Consider the following 19352-nt stretch of genomic DNA (forward strand, 5'->3'; position numbering starts at 1 on the left):
CGTACACGTTTTCAGTCTGGAGTGTGAAACAGAGTTTTCATCAAGTAATTGGTATTTTGTATTTGAATTACAACATGTTGTCATGTCATTCAAAATAAACAATAATTCTTATAGTTTGTTTATTCTGATAGCCCAAAAGAACTTCAACTATTTGAAAGAAATAATATAAAAGCTTGGTATATTGAACTTTATACCCTGCACTTACACCTATTATGCTTGTTTTAAAAATGGAAATAAATAAAGACTGATGGTTTATAATCAGGAAAAAATATTTCAAATAGGTACCAAGAATATTTTGAAAACAATAGCACCAGTCTAAAATTGAAAAGCAATTAGCATAATTTTATATTTCAACAATTATCATAATTTTATATTTCAGTGATGTTGAAGGGTGAAACTGTGTGGATTTTCCTTTATTAACATTCTTCATCTGCTAATGCTTGCATGGGATGGACAGAACAATGGGTTAGAGAGGTCACAGAAAAAAAACATATTCCTGAAAAACTCTATGGTACACACCGCAGCAAATCCAAGGCATTGAATAGTTCCCCTGAAGTCCCTTCCCATTGTTCCTTTACAATGGTTATTAGAACTTGTTTTTCTGAAAAATTGCCTTTTCAGGTCAAATGAATATAAAATGTAGTGATATTAAGCATATCCAATGCCAAAACATAATCTCTGGGTACAAAGAGTCCTGCCTCAGTTGGGCAAAATGGCTGTACTAGACAGAGATAACACAGGACAAATGACCATCTCCAACTTGCATACTAGAACTTCCATCATCATAGCTGAAAAGGCCATTTTCCTTACAACGGTCCAAGCACTATCCTTTAATAGCATGGAGGAAAGAGGATAGCACTTCACCCTTCTCTGCCTTTCCTTCCCTTGTCAGTGAACACAGAAAGGCAGCTAACTAAATACTAATTTTTTGGTGGTCACAAACACTTGAAACCGCTATTAAAAGTTGGGGGAAGTTGTAAAGGAATAGCACCTTTAAAAAACAAAAAATATCATTAGAACAGACCTGGAAAGGCTTTGATAGAACACCAACTGATCTGTGTGCAGGAATTTCTAAGCTTCCATATTGGAATACTTAATTATCTTTATGAGGATCAGTCCTTGTGTTTACCACCTCCAAATAACCATTAACCATATCCAATACCCAATAACCAATAACCATATCCAATACCAATAACCAATAACCATATCTATTAATATTTGCAATCATGGAAATACTCCTCATAACCAATTTGCAAGTAAATTTTCAGTATTGATATAAAACCAATGGGACTTCTCACAAACTTCATGTTAAAACTGTTCTCCTTTCTGAACAGGAATGTGAAGCCATACCTGAACTACAATGAAAAGTGGAACAGAAGAAATAAAGTCCAGAATAGACCAAGTACATTTAGTTGTGGGGAAAAAAATAACTAACTTTGGTTTGGCAAAGCCTTTGTATCTTGAATCATCAGACAGCTCAACAGGAAATGGCAAGAAACATGCAGTCTCTCTGTTTTGGTACACTAATATAAACCACTTCTAAGATGCAGCATTCTTCATGTAAATCCATGTAGCATACCGGTATTGTACTGTTTACATAAGCATTAAGACATTCTCTTTAATTTCTGTATCAAAAAAAGGCTGTAAAATCTGTCAGTGTATTGAAGAAATATAATTTACAAAACCTCCTCCTTTTTGCCCCTTTAAAAACCACTTCATTAAAACAGTTTAAGCGATATTACTCTCACCTGAGAATATTAATTTTGTCATTTTCTCATTCTTACTGAGTATCAATCTTCTCTGCATGACTTTGTAAGCATTTCAGTATTCTACTTCGGATAATACTATGTTTTAACATGCAGTGATTAGGGGCATTAGAGTATCAACAGCCTACAACTCACATGTTAAATATAATCAGTCTTTATCTCACCTGCAACCTTTACATTGTCAAATAAATGTTGATCCAGCTGCATTCTACTACTGTTTTCTTCTTGCCCAGAAGGCACTCCTGTGTTTACCAGTCTCACTTTTTTCCCAGGTTCTTCATTGACCTTGAAACCATCAGTAGCTGCTTCCGTCACTATGATTTCTGCACCAGCTACCACAGCAGATACTCTCTTGTCCTCTGGAGTTTTAAGCTTTTTAGATCGAGATCTGGTGTGCTGGAAGCTGCTATAAGAGATATTGCTGTCAGAGTAGAATGTCTTGGATAAGATAAAATGTCTACCAATATTTAAGTCCCTTTGAACTGCTTAAAGTGGTAAAAAACTGACAATTTTTCATCTTTTTTGTGCTGCGATAGTGTTTACAATTTATTAAGTGATAGATTAACAATTGATTGGATTTAACCTTCTAATCTTTTATCACCATTCTAGAGAAAAGTTATTAAACTGTAAAAGTAAAATAACCTTAAGTAACTATTACTTAAACATCATCCAGACTGGCTTTTTAATGAATCATTCTTTCAAGCCTGAAAAAGAATAACCCTTACAAAAATAACGAAGACAAAACATCCTGAGTTGCACTAAAAATCGGGTGGTATTCCCAAATTTCCATGGTAATAAAACACAGTCTGAATACCTGTGTAAAATCAGATATGTTTAGATATCCTAGTAGTTTTTATACGCATTTTAACACGAACAGCAAGCATCTGAAGGAATGAAAAATTCTGATCACAAATATTTTGAGTGGCTACAATATCAAGCAATATATTTCGTAATGCTGTGTAAAAAAACTGAAATCTTCACCATAAGTTTTTGTATTCTCAGCAGCAGAAGGGAAAGGTAAAGCAGGATAAATGGCACCCTCTGTCAGAAACTGGTTTGTAATTTATGTGCTTGGGATAAAAGCAACAGGAGATTAGTCCAGTTTCAAATTCAACTGTGTTAAATGGGAGGAGATTTTTATGTACTTCATCACAGACCAGGCTTCAAAACTCCTAACACATTAAATGATAAAAACCCAACTATGGCACGTGAACCAGGACTTTTACAAGGTCCTGCATCTTAGACTATAGACAACTCCAGAAAAACATTTTGCTACCGCTTACATTTTAGCCTATGTTCACCAATGTATATCTTTCAACACCCTCTGTATAAAATAGCAATTTCCAGAAAACCTGCCAAAGTATGAGACACCCGTCAATTCACACTGTAATATAACAGCGTTATTACTGTTTACATGCAGTCATTAGTTGTTCTATTGTAGCAAAGTACTTCAGCCATAAATGTCAGAGTTAAGCTCTCCCTGTCACTATATTTATGAATATTTTCACAGATGGTATTTCTATTTTCATTCTGCTAGAGCTTGTATTATTCCCATAATCAAAATGACAACAATTTCAATTGACACATTACACTAGAAATGAACCTGAATAAACATTTTCCCGTCCCTTTGTAATACTCATTGCTACTATGCCTGAACAAAAGCCAACTCAAGAATTAAGCAGCATTTGAACTGTATTTATTAGCTTAGCTAAGTGCATAAAATCAGCCCATGCATTCCTACGATAAAACTTTAAACATGATTACTATAAAGGCTTTGCTTATAGTTAAAACTGGCAACCCGTAAGGGTGGTCCCAAATGAATCACCACTGGTCCAAATGTGAACTTGCAGTTACTCTGTACAATTTATCTGGTCAAACTTACCACAGGGCAAAATGGCATTTAACTAGCTAAACAACAGAATTACTCTGTGTGCCCAGGTTAATATTATACATATACTAACAAACTGGCTGTGCAGCAACTTCACTAGTTGTCTTCAAGAACGGACTATCTCACAAATTACTCTTGCCCAGAACAAACCCAATCTTCTATTTCTCAACCAGAATGTTCCACTACAGTGGCAGCTGATGCTCTTTACAGGTTGACTTTCCTATGATTTTACTCAAGAAATACATTAACTTACATAGAAAATGAAGAAATTCAGTTTAAGAGCAAGCTTAAAAAGTGATCGTATTGTAAAATTATTTGAATGAGGAAAAAAAAGTCTTAAAAAAATCAGTATTACCTTTAGCCCAGCAAACTGCATTCAACAGTAAGTATATAGCAATAAAACTACACACCCTAGGCTAGAAATTAGATATAACTTTATTAGATAATGAAGGAGAAAATTCATAAAGATCCTGTTAAGTAAGACGGGAAAGAATTATTGTACAAAAAATGTTTGTGCAATTCTCTGGGTTTTGTTTAAAACAAGACCAGTTCTCTACTAGTGACTCTTTATTTCAGCTGAGTTCTTCTAAGTAACTGCACTTTTCAGAATTTGGCTGCATGTTTTTCAGACACTGTTCGCTACAGAGCTGATAACAGTAACAATGGAATGCAGAAGAGGCCCAGATTTAGACTTATTGCTATAGTAGCCAAGGTTACTGCTAAATTTTGCACATCCCGTAAGTGAGAGGGGTGTATTTGCAACGAGTTTTGCCTCAACTCTTAGGAGATTTCTCTCTTGTCTTTTGACTGCAAATGTCTCTAGAAATAATGGCAACCATCCATACCTTGACAATTTTAATGGAATAATCTCTACTAAAGAATGGTTCAAATACCACAATGGAATGCATTTTGGTGCTCTCCATGCTCATTACATTCAGCTACACACACACAACTTTTAAGTTGGATCAATTTTTCAAAGTCTTTCTGAGAAAAAGATTTTCTTGTCTCCAAGTTGATCTTAATACAGAAAACAGAACACCAAACTTCATCTAAAGTAAATGAATTCAAATCAAACATCAGAGAAAGTGAAAAGAAAAGAAAAAAAAAAAAAGAAAAGAAATTGACGACATATTGAAGACAACTAAATGGAGGATAAAGAAACATAAATACCACTTAGGAAAGCTCTTTGTTTTCCTTCTTCTCTGTAGCCAGGCCTTTACTTCAGGTGTTGATTCAGGAGTTGGTTTTGTATGATCAATGGTGTATAAATCCTTGCCTTGTTTCCACAGCTGGTATCTGTCTGGTTGAAACTTCCTCACAAAGACGTCCATGGATATTGTCACCATGTCTCTCCTACAAGTGCACTGCATGAGAAGATGGGAATTTGTAAGTGACAAGTAATGGAATACATTGCGGTGTGCCGTAAAGAAAGTCTCAAATATGCTGTAGCGGGCACACTTCCTCACCCCAGCCTTCAAAGCACCAGAAACTTCTAGACCAATGAACCACTATGGTCATGTGTACACCTCCTGGTCAACAGACAGGGCCTTGGCCAATGAAACAGCTCTGCTCAGAGAAGCTTCTAGACCATTGACCGTATATAAATAACCACAAGCTCAGAATCAATGAGAGTATAAATGGAGCCCTCATTTATTATCTCCTCAGAGCAGTGCTCTTCAGCTGAAGATCTTTCTCCTTTGACCCAGGATGCCATCTAAGGAAAGATCCTCAAGGATTGAGAGCCTTTGCCTTATTAGTGATCAATTATATCTTCTGGGGTGTTCTTGAGAGTCTTAATTTTTGTGAGTGAGCGGATGCACATTCTGAATCATCATTCTGAAGTTCTGGGGATCCCCTGAGCCTGAGATAGCTGTGCAGTAATTGGATTCCCCTTGGTATCCCAAGTCTGTGGTTTACTGAATGCTTGTTGAAGCATAAAGTAATTTTTATTAAAAGCATGTTTCATTTTTGATTTACCACTGATTATTTTGTTTGCAAAAGGAAAAATAAATTCCTCCTCTGAGTCTGCCATCTGCCTGGTTTGATTTTTCTGTGCTTCCGCAATGCACGTGAAAACTTACTCAAATAAAAACTTTCCTTTTTACCCCCTTCTCACTTTCTGGTGAGTAAACATCATTCAAGAGAAGATACTATCTGAACAAATGTGACACACTAGGATTCCTTAATGGCACTTATGGACACTCTGTTGTTTGATTAACTCCTACGAGTCAAGTCCAAAAAAGAAACTATAGCACTTCTCTTTGCTCTATTACCTGTTCTTGACAGTTTTATGCATAATACTATGTTAAATCCAGAGACTGCATATGCCTTTAATGGCATGATTTTAGTTTTAAAAGTAACTTGTGTAGTATCCACCTGACCCAAAGTTCTCCATAGGCATATAAAGTCCTAGCTTTTAATCCTTCAAAACAAAATGTACCTTATCCAAGTTGCAGTTTTGCCCAGGTTTTTCTACAATGAAGAAGCAGCAGGCAAGAGAGGGGAATATTATGTTAAAGGTCTAAAAGAGTGTGTTATAAATATGTAATCCAACTACCTACGCAACGCAGACCCTAAAATCTCATGCAGTACTTTCCTCACCAACTTCGCTCTAGATCTCGATTTTAGTCCCCCAAAGAATTTTTGCATTATTTGTCTTTACAAATTATGCACATAAGTGGGAAGTTTTACACTTATTTGAATAAACTCTTAATGATGATCATGAAAATGCGGGGGAGTCTTCACTTGGCACACTATAGATGCTAAGAGAATTTTCAGACTGAAGTTACTATATCTGATACTCAAAAATACTTAACATTAGAAGACTGCAATCAGTAAATCAATATCCCTGCAGCATATAAACTATTGTGGTGGGTTAACCTTGGCTGGCTGCAATCTGCCCAACAACCTGCTTTCTCATTCCCCCTCCTCAGCAGGACAGCAGCAGAAAATGAGATGAAAAAGCTCATGGGCTGAGATAAGGACAGAGAGATCAATGACCAGTTACCATCACAGACTCTACTTCAGGAAATTAAATTAATTTATTGCCAATTAATAACAGATTAGGACAGCGATGAATACAACACTACAAACACCTTCCCTCACCCCCCCCCCATTTTCCTGGGCTCAGTTTCATCCCTGACCCTGGTGTCTGCAGGGCTGTTTCTCTCACATTTTCCTCAGTCCTCTCTCTCACAGCAGTTGCACAGTGTTTTTTACCCTTTGTTAAATATGCTATCACAGAGGGGCCACCAGAGTTGCTGACCGGCTCAGCTTTGGGCAGCAGCGGGTTCATGTTGGAGCAGGTGGACCTGTCCCTATCTGACATGGTGGCAGCTCCTGGTCCCTTCTCGCAGAAACAACTGCTGCAGCCCCCTCCACTGCAAAAACCTTGCCACGTACACCCAGTACAACTATTCCGATTGAAAGTAAATTGATTGGCTAAAGCATACAATCTCTCAAATGGAAAAACTTCTCAAGAACTTGGTGTTGTAGACAAATGAGTCTCTTAAAGGGAAAAATTGAGACAGTGTTTTCTTTCAGGTAAACAGATATATACATTTATTTATTTATTTATCTATCTATCTATCTATTTATTGATTTATTTATTTATTTTTAAAAGCTGGCAAATGCATGGCCTAGCTTTCTGGTTTGCTACAGCTAAATTTATCTGTTCCTTTAGACAAGGAGGGTGTTTAATTACAGATAAGTTGAAACACACAAGGGACAGAATTTAACTATTCTACTATACTAACTAGCTTTCTGTGTGCTGGATGCAGATTTCTTTATCTGCTATTTCCATCTATCATTTCTAGTCCAACCTTCTTCCTCCTGAAAAGCACAAGATATATAACAAAAAGAAGGAATCACAGATCTATTTAAAATGCTTGCTTTCCTTTCAATATGTCAACATCAATATGCAGTATGTCTACAACTCTGCCCTCTAATGGGAGATGGAATGAAGAAAAAAAACCTTCAAAATAGAAACTGTAATTTTATGCAGCTGTCTTAATAATAGTTTTTACCCAAAATAGGATTAGAATTTTCATTTTTCAAAAAACATATGTATATGTGCACATACATATATTCTGTAAAAGGCTTAATCTTATTTGAAATAGTGTGTTTCATTCAGAAAGTCCTTGATCAGTCACAATGAAAAGTAACAGAAGAGCCATTGAGATACTTCTGTATATTGGAAAGGTGCATGGATGGTTCACTGTAATATTTTTAACTTTTAAAAATGAAATTTGTAACATAAAGACAACCAACACTGCATTTTCTCTCCATTTACACACAAAATCCTTTAATATCTAAGCCATACTGCTACACATCCATTAGAAATGTTTGATAAAGTAAAAAAAAAATTAGAAGAATATTGTTTTTGTTGTTAGGCACCAAGACTTCCAGTGGTTTGAAAAAAAATAATCATTTAATTCAGCATTGAAATATCAGAGAAGAAAATACATCGCGAAATAAAATGTATTCTATGATGGGATGATAATAATACATGAAAAGACTGAAAATAAATTACATCTAAATGAGGCACACAATTTCTGTTTTTCAGTAATCTTTGATCATTTTCCACCACATTTTAATAGCACTGCTGCAAATTATTCAGGCAGGTATTAGAAACAGAATTTTTTAGACGTTTTAAAGCTGTTAAAAGCACACACTTCTGCGTAAAAAGTAATAGAGAAACATCACGCTCAACAGTATTACTCCTTGCTTGACAATACAGAAGACGAGCTTTTAGGCACTAGCAGACAGAAATTTTTGGAAGACATTGACAGCAGATATGTTCTGAAATTTCTACTCATATTCCCTAAAATAAGCAAAGAAAAAAAAATAATCTGTTGCTTTGATTAATGATCTGGAGGACTTTTTTGTTCTTCTTTGTCATGGTGGTGATGGTTTTCAATGTTTTTTATTCATTTCCCATTTGACTGACTTGTAGCTGACAGTTACAAGGCTTCCTGCTCCCACGACAAAAACATGACTGAAAGATTTTCTCCAAAGTAGAACAAAATGTCATTCTGTTGAAGAAGTCTCCAGGGACAGACACAAAAGGGACATGCCATTGTCTACTAAAAATACATTGATACCTTCATGGATCACAGTAATTTTGGAAGCATCTTTTCAGATTTTTTTTAAAGTGATGAAAAATCCAAGTTGTTGGATCACCATGTAAAATAGAGCTGATGATGCTATAGACATGGCAACCTCTGCATTGGAAAGGAGTATTTTCTATATGCAGTTGAATTAGTCTGATACATATTTTTCAAATATCAGTATGAGAATTAGAATCCTTGAGGGAACAGAACTGTCTCACAAGCCTTTGATATTACTATTAACATCATCAATATCACCATTACTATTATTTATCCTATCATAAAGATACAGCTTGGGGGTAAGCAATTCAAATACCATTTATTAGTAGCGGCAAACCTTTATAGCAATGAATTGGAATAAAAATGTTTCAGCAAGTTTGACTGATTAGTAAAACTAAATGTGAGATATATCTGTAATATGACAAAATTAGCTAGGAGAGACATACTCAGCCAAAAGAATTTTTCAATACTTGCTATTTGTGAATAGAAAAAAAGAAGAATTACTTTGTGCAAAAAAAAAAAAAAAATTCTTTGCATTTTGAACTCTGATTCATGAAAATGTAAAGGACTACAACCAGCTTCTACACTTACGCATATCTGAATTAGACACATACTTCAGCACTTTTTAAAACGGGCATTTTTTCCTACTAATTGCTCTCACTGAGGTAATTGTAGAATTCATGTTTTGATGAGCATCACATTGACCTACTAACATCTATGCTAGTACCTAAGAACAGCTCTTGATAAACATTTCATATGATTAAGAATCAAGTACATGTCTTAAGGGTCTTTCTAATACACCATCATTAATATTAAACTCTTTCATCAAACAGAGTAAGTGGATTTTTTAACCTTAAAATATTCACTCTGTAGAGAGTATCATATTTTGCAGCAATAGAAAGCAAATATATGATTTATCTCATTATTTGATTAGTTGAAGGAGAGGAATATATCTTAGTATCACAGTTCTAAGCACAGAAATGTATATACAGTGTCAAGCCTTTGTGATTTGCATTTTTCTCTTTCAGTTCAATGAAATATACCTGATGGTGAACCTTCTAATATATGAAACTACGTCTTTATCCACAAAAATATCTCTTCAGTCTAAACATCAGTTGTTACACCACAGTGTTACAATATGTAATACATTAAGCTTAAAATATCCACAGGATTTTGGATATTTTACATTCAGTAATGGATTTTTTTTATTAAAATGTGTTTTTTGCTATATCTGAAATGTACTTCAGTTAAAATTCTTCCAAATTATTAGTTTGAAGAAAAACAATGGTACTTTGTTAAGCTAATTTTGTCCTTCCTTTACATAATAATTTCAGAAAAAGAGTCACTCAACTCACATTGCAACTGCACAGTGTAGGCAAACTACTTATACACACCTGTAGAACAGCATGTGTGGGAATAACAGTCAAGAGAAACCACGAAAAGTTCTCTTTGTAAAGACAGAACGGATTTTTACAAAATATATAATAAATCAACAAATTAGCAGAACAAGGCAAGTATTAGGCTGGTAACCTTTTTTATACCCTACGTAAGTCCCAATCCACAAAACATACTCTAAAATTGATCTAATCAAGCCACTTTTCACTGAGACACTGCTTATAATGGTTAAAGGTTTCTTCATGGTACAGTGGCAATGATGTGTTTATTGTAGGGAGACATTTTAAATAATTTAGATTCTTCTTACCATCTCTACTTCAACTGCACTTAACAGACTATCTCACCCACTGTATTCCACTCTTCATGCAATACTTCAACTGAATCATGTTCAAACAACGTAAAAAAAAATGTGTTTTGATAAACAACATTTTAAAGGTGCTGCAAGTAGAACTGCTTTCTTTGGACTACCTGTAAAAGGAGTGCTTGACAGGTACTGTTTGTTAGGAGGACAGGATTTAATAAATCCTGGTAACAATAACTGTTCTTGCTATGGAATCAGGCAGTGATATATTTTCACACTGACCTTCTGGCAACTTGTAGGCAGTGCTGCAGAAACCTTTGATATCAGTTAGCCATCTGTGCAAGTTTCAATAAAGCCAGCCTTCCTTTGGTAGGTCGTAGAGAGTACACTCACTTTTCCCCTGACACAATCAGTCACACAAGAAAAATACAAATTCAAAACACAACTCTTTCTAAGGTTCTTTTTATACACATTCCACAATGTTTTGGGTGAATAATAAAATATTTCTAATAAATTAATTATTTGTATTCACATATACACAGGCCAATATCCTGCAATATTTTTAAACAGTCCAATATTTAAGTAGTGCATTGCAAAATATGTGGGTTTTTTCTTTATTCCTATTTCAAATTTATTTTACACTTATGCATAATGCCACCTACACATGCCCACACAAAAAAAAAAAAAAGAAGATGCAATTTATATTATGTAGAAATTATTCCATCAGCATCAGATGCCATTGCAAAAATGTGGCTGTTTTCCTCAAATTCCTTTGAAACCTGGCAACAGAACAGTGTGACAGGACGCAGCTGAAATAAGCCCATCTCTTCTTAAATCTTCCACCTCTCAGCCCTTTTTTCGCTTTAACTGCCTGTTACACCTCCTTGACTATACCCACTTGTTGGCTAAAATAAACTTGTTACCTCGACCGGATTATTTAAGACCCTATCTGTTTATCACTACTAATGTTGCTAGTTACTCCAGCAAGCCACATTATTGTCAATGCTTTCAGAAGTATTTTTTTTAATTCAGGTTCAGATTTAACAATAATTGATGATTCATGGTAATATAACCAGATGAGTATAGACACATTTTTTTCCACAACAATTTGAATTTCACAGATCTGCAAACCTAGCTGCCACTATTAAAAATTATGGTTGCATTCACATATAATAATGCTCACAGACAGTTCATGTTGAAAACAAAATACTATTGAGACTCATCTAAAGCCTTAGGATTACTGAGCATTACCCAGAGTTGCTTCTGAAGCACTGCACAGCAAATGGAGTACTGACTTGCCCTTATATTAATAACACGATAAATAACATTTTAAGGTTTAGAAAATATTTTTTCCTAAACATTTTGAAGATGTTCTAAAATATCATGACACATTTCTCTAAGATTTCCTCTTTTAGCATCTAGAACATAGCATTAAGGGATGTTAAAAACAGCGAATTGATGTTACCAATGGTGAATCACAGTATATAATGACTTCTGCCTGGGGGAAGGAAAAGAAAGCAGTGAAATTCAAATCAGAGGGAAAACCTGTGGCCAGGTCTCATCTGAAGCAGATAAAGCACAATTATATTCATTAACTTTCTCTAAGGCATATAATAAATTCTTGAAAAAGCTTGGCTTAGTTTTTCAAGATTTAGATACCCCAAAATTCATCATTCATATACATCTTGTAGGCTTCTGTAAATGTGGAGTCAAAAAGAAGGCTGAGTCAACCATTGCTTTGTTTATATATCAATAACTTCCTTGTTCCAATTGTTAAGTGTTATTCTTAACTGAAAATCCGAAGTAAGCAAGCAATGGAGCACTGTGGCATTAAATTTAAAAAAAAAAAAAAAATCCTATCATACACAATGCAAAGAAAAAGCATCTCGTTCAAACAAACTTCAGAAGGAAGATTTTCACAGAATCACAGAATCGACTGGGTTGGAAAAGACATCAGAGATCATCGAGTCCAACCCTTGGTCCAACTCTAGTCCGTTTATTAGATCATGGCACTAAGTGCCATGTCCAATCTCAGTTTAAAAACCTCCAGGGACGGCGAGTCCACCACCTCCCTGGGCAGGCCATTCCAATGCCTGACCACTCTCTCTGTAAAGAATTTCTTTCTAATATCCAGTCTAAATTTCCCCTGGCAGAGTTTAAGCCCATGCCCCCTTGTCCTATTGCTAACTGCCTGGGAGAAGAGCCCAATCCCCACCTGGCTAGAACTTCCCTTCAGGTAGTTATAGAGAGTGATGAGGTCATCTCTAAGCCTCCTCTTCTCCAGACTAAACAACCCCAGCTCCCTCAGCCTCTCCCCATAGGTCTTATGTTCAAGTCCCTTCACCAGTCTTGTTGCTCTTCTCTGGACTCGCTCCAGCACTTCAATGTCTTTCCTGAACTGAGGGGCCCAGAACTGAACACAATACTCCAGGTGTGGCCTCACCAATGCAGAGTACAGGGGAAGGATCACTTCCCTTGTCCTGCTGACCACGCTATTTTTGATACAGGACACGATACCATTGGCCTTCTTGGCCACCTGGGCACACTGATGGCTCATGTTGAGCTTCCTGTCAATTAGTACCCCCAGGTCCCTTTCTGTCTGACTGCTCTCCAGCCACTCTGCGCCCAGCCTGTAGCGCTGCAGGGGGTTGTTGTGACCAAAGTGCAGCACCCGGCACTTGGCCTTATTGAACTTCATCCCATTGGAATCAGCCCATTTTTCCAGTCTATCCAGATCCCTCTGCAGAGCCCTCCTGCCTTCCAGCAGGTCGACACTCCCTCCCAACTTGGTGTCATCAGCAAATTTGCTGATGATGGTCTCAATCCCTTCATCTAAATCGTCAATAAAGATGTTAAACAGGACTGGACCCAACACCGACCCCTGGGGAACACCACTAGTGACTGGCTGCCAGCTGGATGCAGCCCCATTCACCAGCACTCTCTGGGCCCGGCCCTCCAGTCAGTTCTTAACCCAGCGTAGAGTACACTTGTCCAAGCCATGGGCTACCAGCTTTTGCAGGAGTATATTATGGGAGACAGTGTCAAAGGCCTTGCTGAAGTCCAGATAGACCACATCCACAGCTTTCCCCTCATCCACCAGGTGAGTTACCTGATCATAAAAGGAGATCAGGTTGGTCAGACAGGACCTGCCTCTCCTAAACCCATGCTGGCTGGGTCATTGTTTAGTAAATCACTTGATTGTGCTGATAGGTTGAGAACAGAGGCTTTCTGATACAGGTTGGCTAGGTTTGGGAAAGTAGGAGAGGATGAGAAAGTAGGAGAAAATGTCAGTAAAATTGATACTACAGAATCATCTATGACATTTTCCTCTAATAAATAAAAGCTGCATGGAAAACCCACCAAAAGTTTTCCTGTTAAGACACTGACACACTTCTGGTATAAACCATCTTGCAGGCTGACAAACCAGACCCCTCAAATAGTTCTGACCAGCGTAGTGAAGTGGCAAGTTGAGCAATGAAAACTGTAACACCACTGAAAGAATGAAATCAACTCACAACCAAACTCTTATGGTTAGTATCTTGGAACACTGGGCTCAACTATTAAAATTACTCAAACATATAACTTGCAAAAATATGAATCAAAAGAGCGGAACCAGAGCATTATGTACTTTATCTGCCACAAAGAGGAAAGAGCACCTGAATCAGAAGAAAATTCATTGCATGAAGTATGCATTCAAAATAGGGCAAAATTACTCCTAGACATTTTTGGAAGAAATGGAATGTTTCTGTTGACTAAAGCTCTCATACAAAAAAGAGACCCATTGATGCGAAGCAAAGCCCCTTCTAGCAAGCACTGGGTTATCAACAAATACATCATTGTCACTGAAGAACCTAGAGAAACATCTGCCAGTAGTCATGGAAAATTGAACCCATTCCTAGAAAATATGAGTTTCCAGCTAACAAATACTATAGGCAAACAGAAATGCTCAGTGTAAACAGAGACTGTATTCAATTTAAACTCGTAATGAAAAAAAATGACAGATCATTCAAAGGAACAGAATTTCCTTCCACTCAAGTGAAGAAAAAAAAAAAAAAAGAAGGAACAATGATGTTGACAACACAGGCCTTTCTGGCTTATGGTTTCTAAAAGAATGATAATCAAATGAAGGACTTGACAGAAGATGATGACCAACATTCCTCTTGCCTCAGATAACTTACCATGCCCTAGAGTTCAGAAAATAAACATTACTTCACTATTCACTGAAGTGGTTATATTGCCATAGCGATCACAGTTTATAGGCTGATAACTATGGATATAAGGCAGGAACTTTACCTAAAAAAATCTAACAATTCTGTGCTAGTGGTAGTCAAGCTTTTGAGAGAACAGTAAAAGCAAAACACAATAACTCTGCAGCTGTATCAGATACATCCATTTAATTTGTTTATATGTTCATCAGCCCATAAAAAGAGAATGAGTTAGAACAAACTAAAATATCATGGAGTATTACAACAGGTAAGAATGAATACGAAGCTGGCACACAGAGATCAGTGTGGAGCATGCAGGCTCATTATTAGATAAGAAATTGAAACCCATTTACTAAGGTACCAGAATTACTTGCCATGTATTTGGTTCAATACATTTTATTAAACCAGTCTATAGCAGGACTGTTCTCAATCCATTAGCTCTTTGTCTTACCAAAGCCTAGTGTAGCTTATTATTTTCAAGTATCAGTATTACTTGGAATAAAAGCATTGACTTGCTATTAGCCTATTCCGAAGTACGCTAGATGGTCAAACTACTGATCGAAGAAATACCTGATAGCACCAAAGACTGCACAGACAATAAAAAATATACACATCTGAAAAGACTATTTTTCTCTTTTTCTTCTGAGATTCACGCTGTGATGCACTAGGTAGGACTTTGTTTTGCTGCCCACGAAACACAGAATAAAGAAGTTTGGTATTGCAGAGAGGTATTACCATATAGTACTGGACACTAAAAGAACTTCAGAACCACAAGCTGTACAGCTATGTAAAAGGACAGCCAGCCACCTACATCCATGGTCTTTCTCCCACACCCATACATCCACACAAGATCCTCCAGCCTTGCTCTGAAGCTGGGAAGGTAGTACGACCAGAGATCGGTGTGACTGCAAAACATAAAAGCATCACTACATTTTCGGCTAGGTGACTGCACTACAGACTTGTTTATACCAACTTATATTGAACACCACCACGACTCCTTAGCGTAAGGAGGTTGTGAGGAAGCATGTTCAAAATAGTTTTGTCTTCCTCAGGAAGTAGTCATGGATGATTTGTGACATGTCAAGTGTGCTTAAACTAAAACCTCTTTACTATGCTTTAGTATTTTTAAATCTGCATACAATGAAATGTGTGCTGTCAAAAGCTTTAAAATAATCTCATAATATGGGTAGGACAAAAGGCTGTGCAAGATGGAAGGCTTACAAACTTCTCTAGTGAGAGTTATGATGAAGTAAGAGGAACTTACCAAAATACAACCAAATGCTGATCATCTGTATTAAATTGATTCAAAAGGTATCACACTATTATGACAAATTTGCTTTTATCAAACAGTATGCTTAGTTTAGTTTTTTTTCTTTTCCTTTTTTTATTAAACAAAATGCAATAAAGAATATGTGTCATCATTATTCAATTTTGGTGGCTGTAGAAGATAAAAGGATCATTTAAGATCTGTGTGCCTTCTTTCAATAATTATTTTCTAACAATCAGAATTGCCATCACCCAGTTGTTCCTTATGTTCTGACAAAAGATCAGGATTCTGCTTGTGAGTGACAATATGATATGCTGCTTATTGAATTATTCTGCCAAATTAATAGAAGACATTTTCCCCATAACACTGCAGGGAGATAAAGAATTTCTGTAGTCATAAAGTCTAATCTAAGCTAATGAAGCATCTACAAGTGGAACAAAAACATGACTAGCTTCCTGTGGATTGGATCTGAAATTTAGGATAAGTGTTTGATGATTTCAAGACAATCAGGTAATCATATTTACCTCTTAATAATCAACTCCCCTAGGATATTAAATGTGGATATTTTTAACTAAGGATTTTGGGTAAGCATAAAAATCCAAATCGTACATTTCTGATGCCGTCATATCCTCAAGAATATTTGGTTTATTCAGACACCGGACTTTATGCTTGGAGTTCATATTACTGTGGTTCTTATTTACCAACAATAAAATGTATTCTCTTACCAATTTTAGTCCATTTAAAAACACACTTATTCCACCTGAAATAAATAAAACTGCCAATGAAATTTAAAGGCTTTAACTTCATAGAAATATCTTGTTTGCATTTCATGCAAAAGAAAATTGTGTTACGTGCTTTTCCCTCTGAAAAGTCTTTAGAGGAGGTTTGTACTGGCAGAGAGAGAATTGATAAGACCAAACAAATGGTCCTGTATGCTATCCCAGTTGCTTTTTAATCTGTGAAAAGTCTATTAATCAGACAGAACATGTCTGAAGAGTGAAAGAGATTTCTGCATGAACTCTGTATTAACTTCCAACATTCCCATACATTTCTATGAGATGTTTTATTCCCACTTGCAGCTACCCTGAAATCTACCACTAAAAAGCAGGTACCAGTTCAATGGGCTGGCAGGCATTGAAGACCGATCTAAGATAATTTAACCTCATTTTGGCCAACTGTATTTCTGGTTTTAAAAACAAACAAACACACACAACACCAACATTTTTACGTTTTGTACACCAAAAAAAAGGCTGTAAATATAGATGTGTAAAAGGAAATCACTATACGTAGTTCTTTTATTTACACTTTGAAAAAAGGCTTTCCTGTTGTGATCTATTAACTAACAAGAAGATAACCTACATAAATACATTCTACAGTCGGAAATACGTTCTTCACAGCAGTAGCTTAAGCCATTTTTTCTGGCTACTTGACACCGTAAATTGACGTGGGAAAGTTAGATTTAGAAAAAAAAAAAAAAAAGAAAAAAGAGAGAGGGAGATAGAGAAAGATCAAACTGGTTATTCTAATTTTCTAATTCTACATTAAATACCTTTTACATAGATTCAGTATCATCAAACCGGAATATTGTGATCAACTCAGGCCCTACTGTCCCCTTAAAGACTTGCACTAAAACAGTAAGTTTTGTCTCCGAGTAATCAAATATTTACACCATTTTTAACACAGTGAACTACCTTTAATGTAGTACTCAAAGCAGAAGAATCAGAATTTGTTACCCATTACCATAATTTTCAATAGATCTTTTCCTTGCTTGCTTCGTATCTACAAAGCTACCAGTCTTTCAGATAAAGTAAACAATAGCATACATTCTATAATAGTTCCAACTAAGAAACTCACTCTAGAAAAATAATTTTAGTTCAACTTCAACATAGTGTACAAATTTCTGAGTATTTCTATTCCATTTGGAAGAACTGATGGTGGAGGTGAAATCCTCAGTTGCAAAGCCTAAAACAGAAGACCTACCATCTTCATCTTCAGTCTTATGCATTCAAAAATAAAGTGATGCTTCCCTGCAGACCTTCGTAAGTTTAGGTAATATAACTCTATGTTCTGGTTGGCAGGAGCTTTTTTAAGGTCAGGCCTGGTATTTTAACATGAATACACCTCAGGACTGCCCTCAAAGAATCATCACTCTCATTTGATTCAAGTTGTAATTATGTCCTTGTGTTAACTTTTTTTTTCCCAAAAGTCAAGACTGATGTTAACTTACATATCTTGATGGCAGGATCAACAGGACAAAATATTAAACTATGCAGAGAATAGAAGACAATAGGTAGTTATCTTCAGTAAAGTATGGAAATGACCAGAGAATTTTTATTTTTCTCCCAAGTTTTTTTTTCCTCAATCCCTGTTAAACATATGTAAGTGCTTTAAGTCCAAATTCTAGAAAACAGCACTTAAAAGTTTTGTGTTCAGCATGGGTCTCTGAATACTTAATAGGGTTATTTTTTATTTATATTGCATGTGATAAGACCAAATTAGATCATTAAATTTTAACATTCCATGGAGGAATGAGAATGGCTTTCTGATTATGTCAGAATAATTAGTGTAAAACTTTTGTGTTTACTTTTCCAGTGTGATCAGCATCTTATTTTATTGTGCAGATGTCACTCTACCAAATTATTATCAGATTGTTCCATCTTTAAGTAGATAATTCTATGCCATATGTTCGTGTAGGAATTAAGATTCTTGCACTGGAACATACCATATTGCTCTCACTAAAATACAGTTAAAGAATTAATGCTTAATAGACACATGCAGTGAACAGTAAACCTGCTGCTGGGAAGGACATGACACAAAAAGAGGAACATTACTGGATGTTCAACTGTAACCAGCTCTATTGGAAAAGTACTAATAATTTAAACTTAAGACTTGTACAATCATGAAATCAGGGAAGATACAAGGATTGTGATTTATATTATTTTAGAAGTTGTTTTAGAGCTAAAAAGCTCTAGCAAAAGCTCATATTCTTCATGTAGTATCCAGTGGAATGAAACAAACCACCTAACAAAAGGCCTGCGATTACCACAAGAATTTCCACAACTAGCCTCTTTTGCTAGGTCCCTAAAAAAAATGAGGTCTGGATCATGAAAATTATTTCCTTTTAATGTTTATTTCAGGCTGATTACAGGGGATATTGGAAAAAAAAACATAAAACAAGCAGTATACTGTAAGTACTAGAAGCCATCTATTTAAAGACACACTAGTAACTTTTCTTATTTTTTAAGGACAGCTTTTAAGAAGGATGAGATTTTATTACTGCTTCATTTCAGGGGATCATAACAAGCAATATTCCAGTTTAAAGGAAATCCTGTTACTTAAAAAAAAAAAGCTATTTGCTTAAGTAGCATTTCTAGGTTCCTGGTAAACAGAAGCTTCTCTAGACTTGGAAAAGTGGCAACTAC

The 19352-nt window shown here is 35.9% G+C and overlaps 1 protein-coding gene across 8 annotated transcripts in view; it reads right to left on the minus strand.

Annotated features, from left to right (window-relative positions):
- KDM4C (lysine demethylase 4C) overlaps positions 1 to 19352 on the minus strand; it is a 260034-nt gene that overhangs the window by 117151 nt on the left and 123531 nt on the right. For 5 of the 8 annotated variants that reach the window (XM_082075474.1, XM_082075471.1, XM_082075476.1 and 2 more), the window contains exons 9-10: positions 4825 to 5018; positions 1931 to 2172 (exon numbers count right to left, since the gene is read on the minus strand). In XM_082075474.1, the coding sequence (XP_081931600.1) occupies positions 1931 to 2172; positions 4825 to 5018 (436 nt within the window). Of the gene's footprint in view, positions 1 to 1930; positions 2173 to 3056; positions 3119 to 4824; positions 5019 to 19352 lie in introns of those variants that run through there. The other 3 variants (XM_082075475.1, XM_082075473.1, XM_082075479.1) reach the window with 2 other exon arrangements.

Source organism: Streptopelia decaocto, assembly GCF_964273445.1.
Source record: "Streptopelia decaocto genome assembly, chromosome: Z".
Lineage (NCBI taxonomy): Eukaryota > Metazoa > Chordata > Aves > Columbiformes > Columbidae > Streptopelia > Streptopelia decaocto.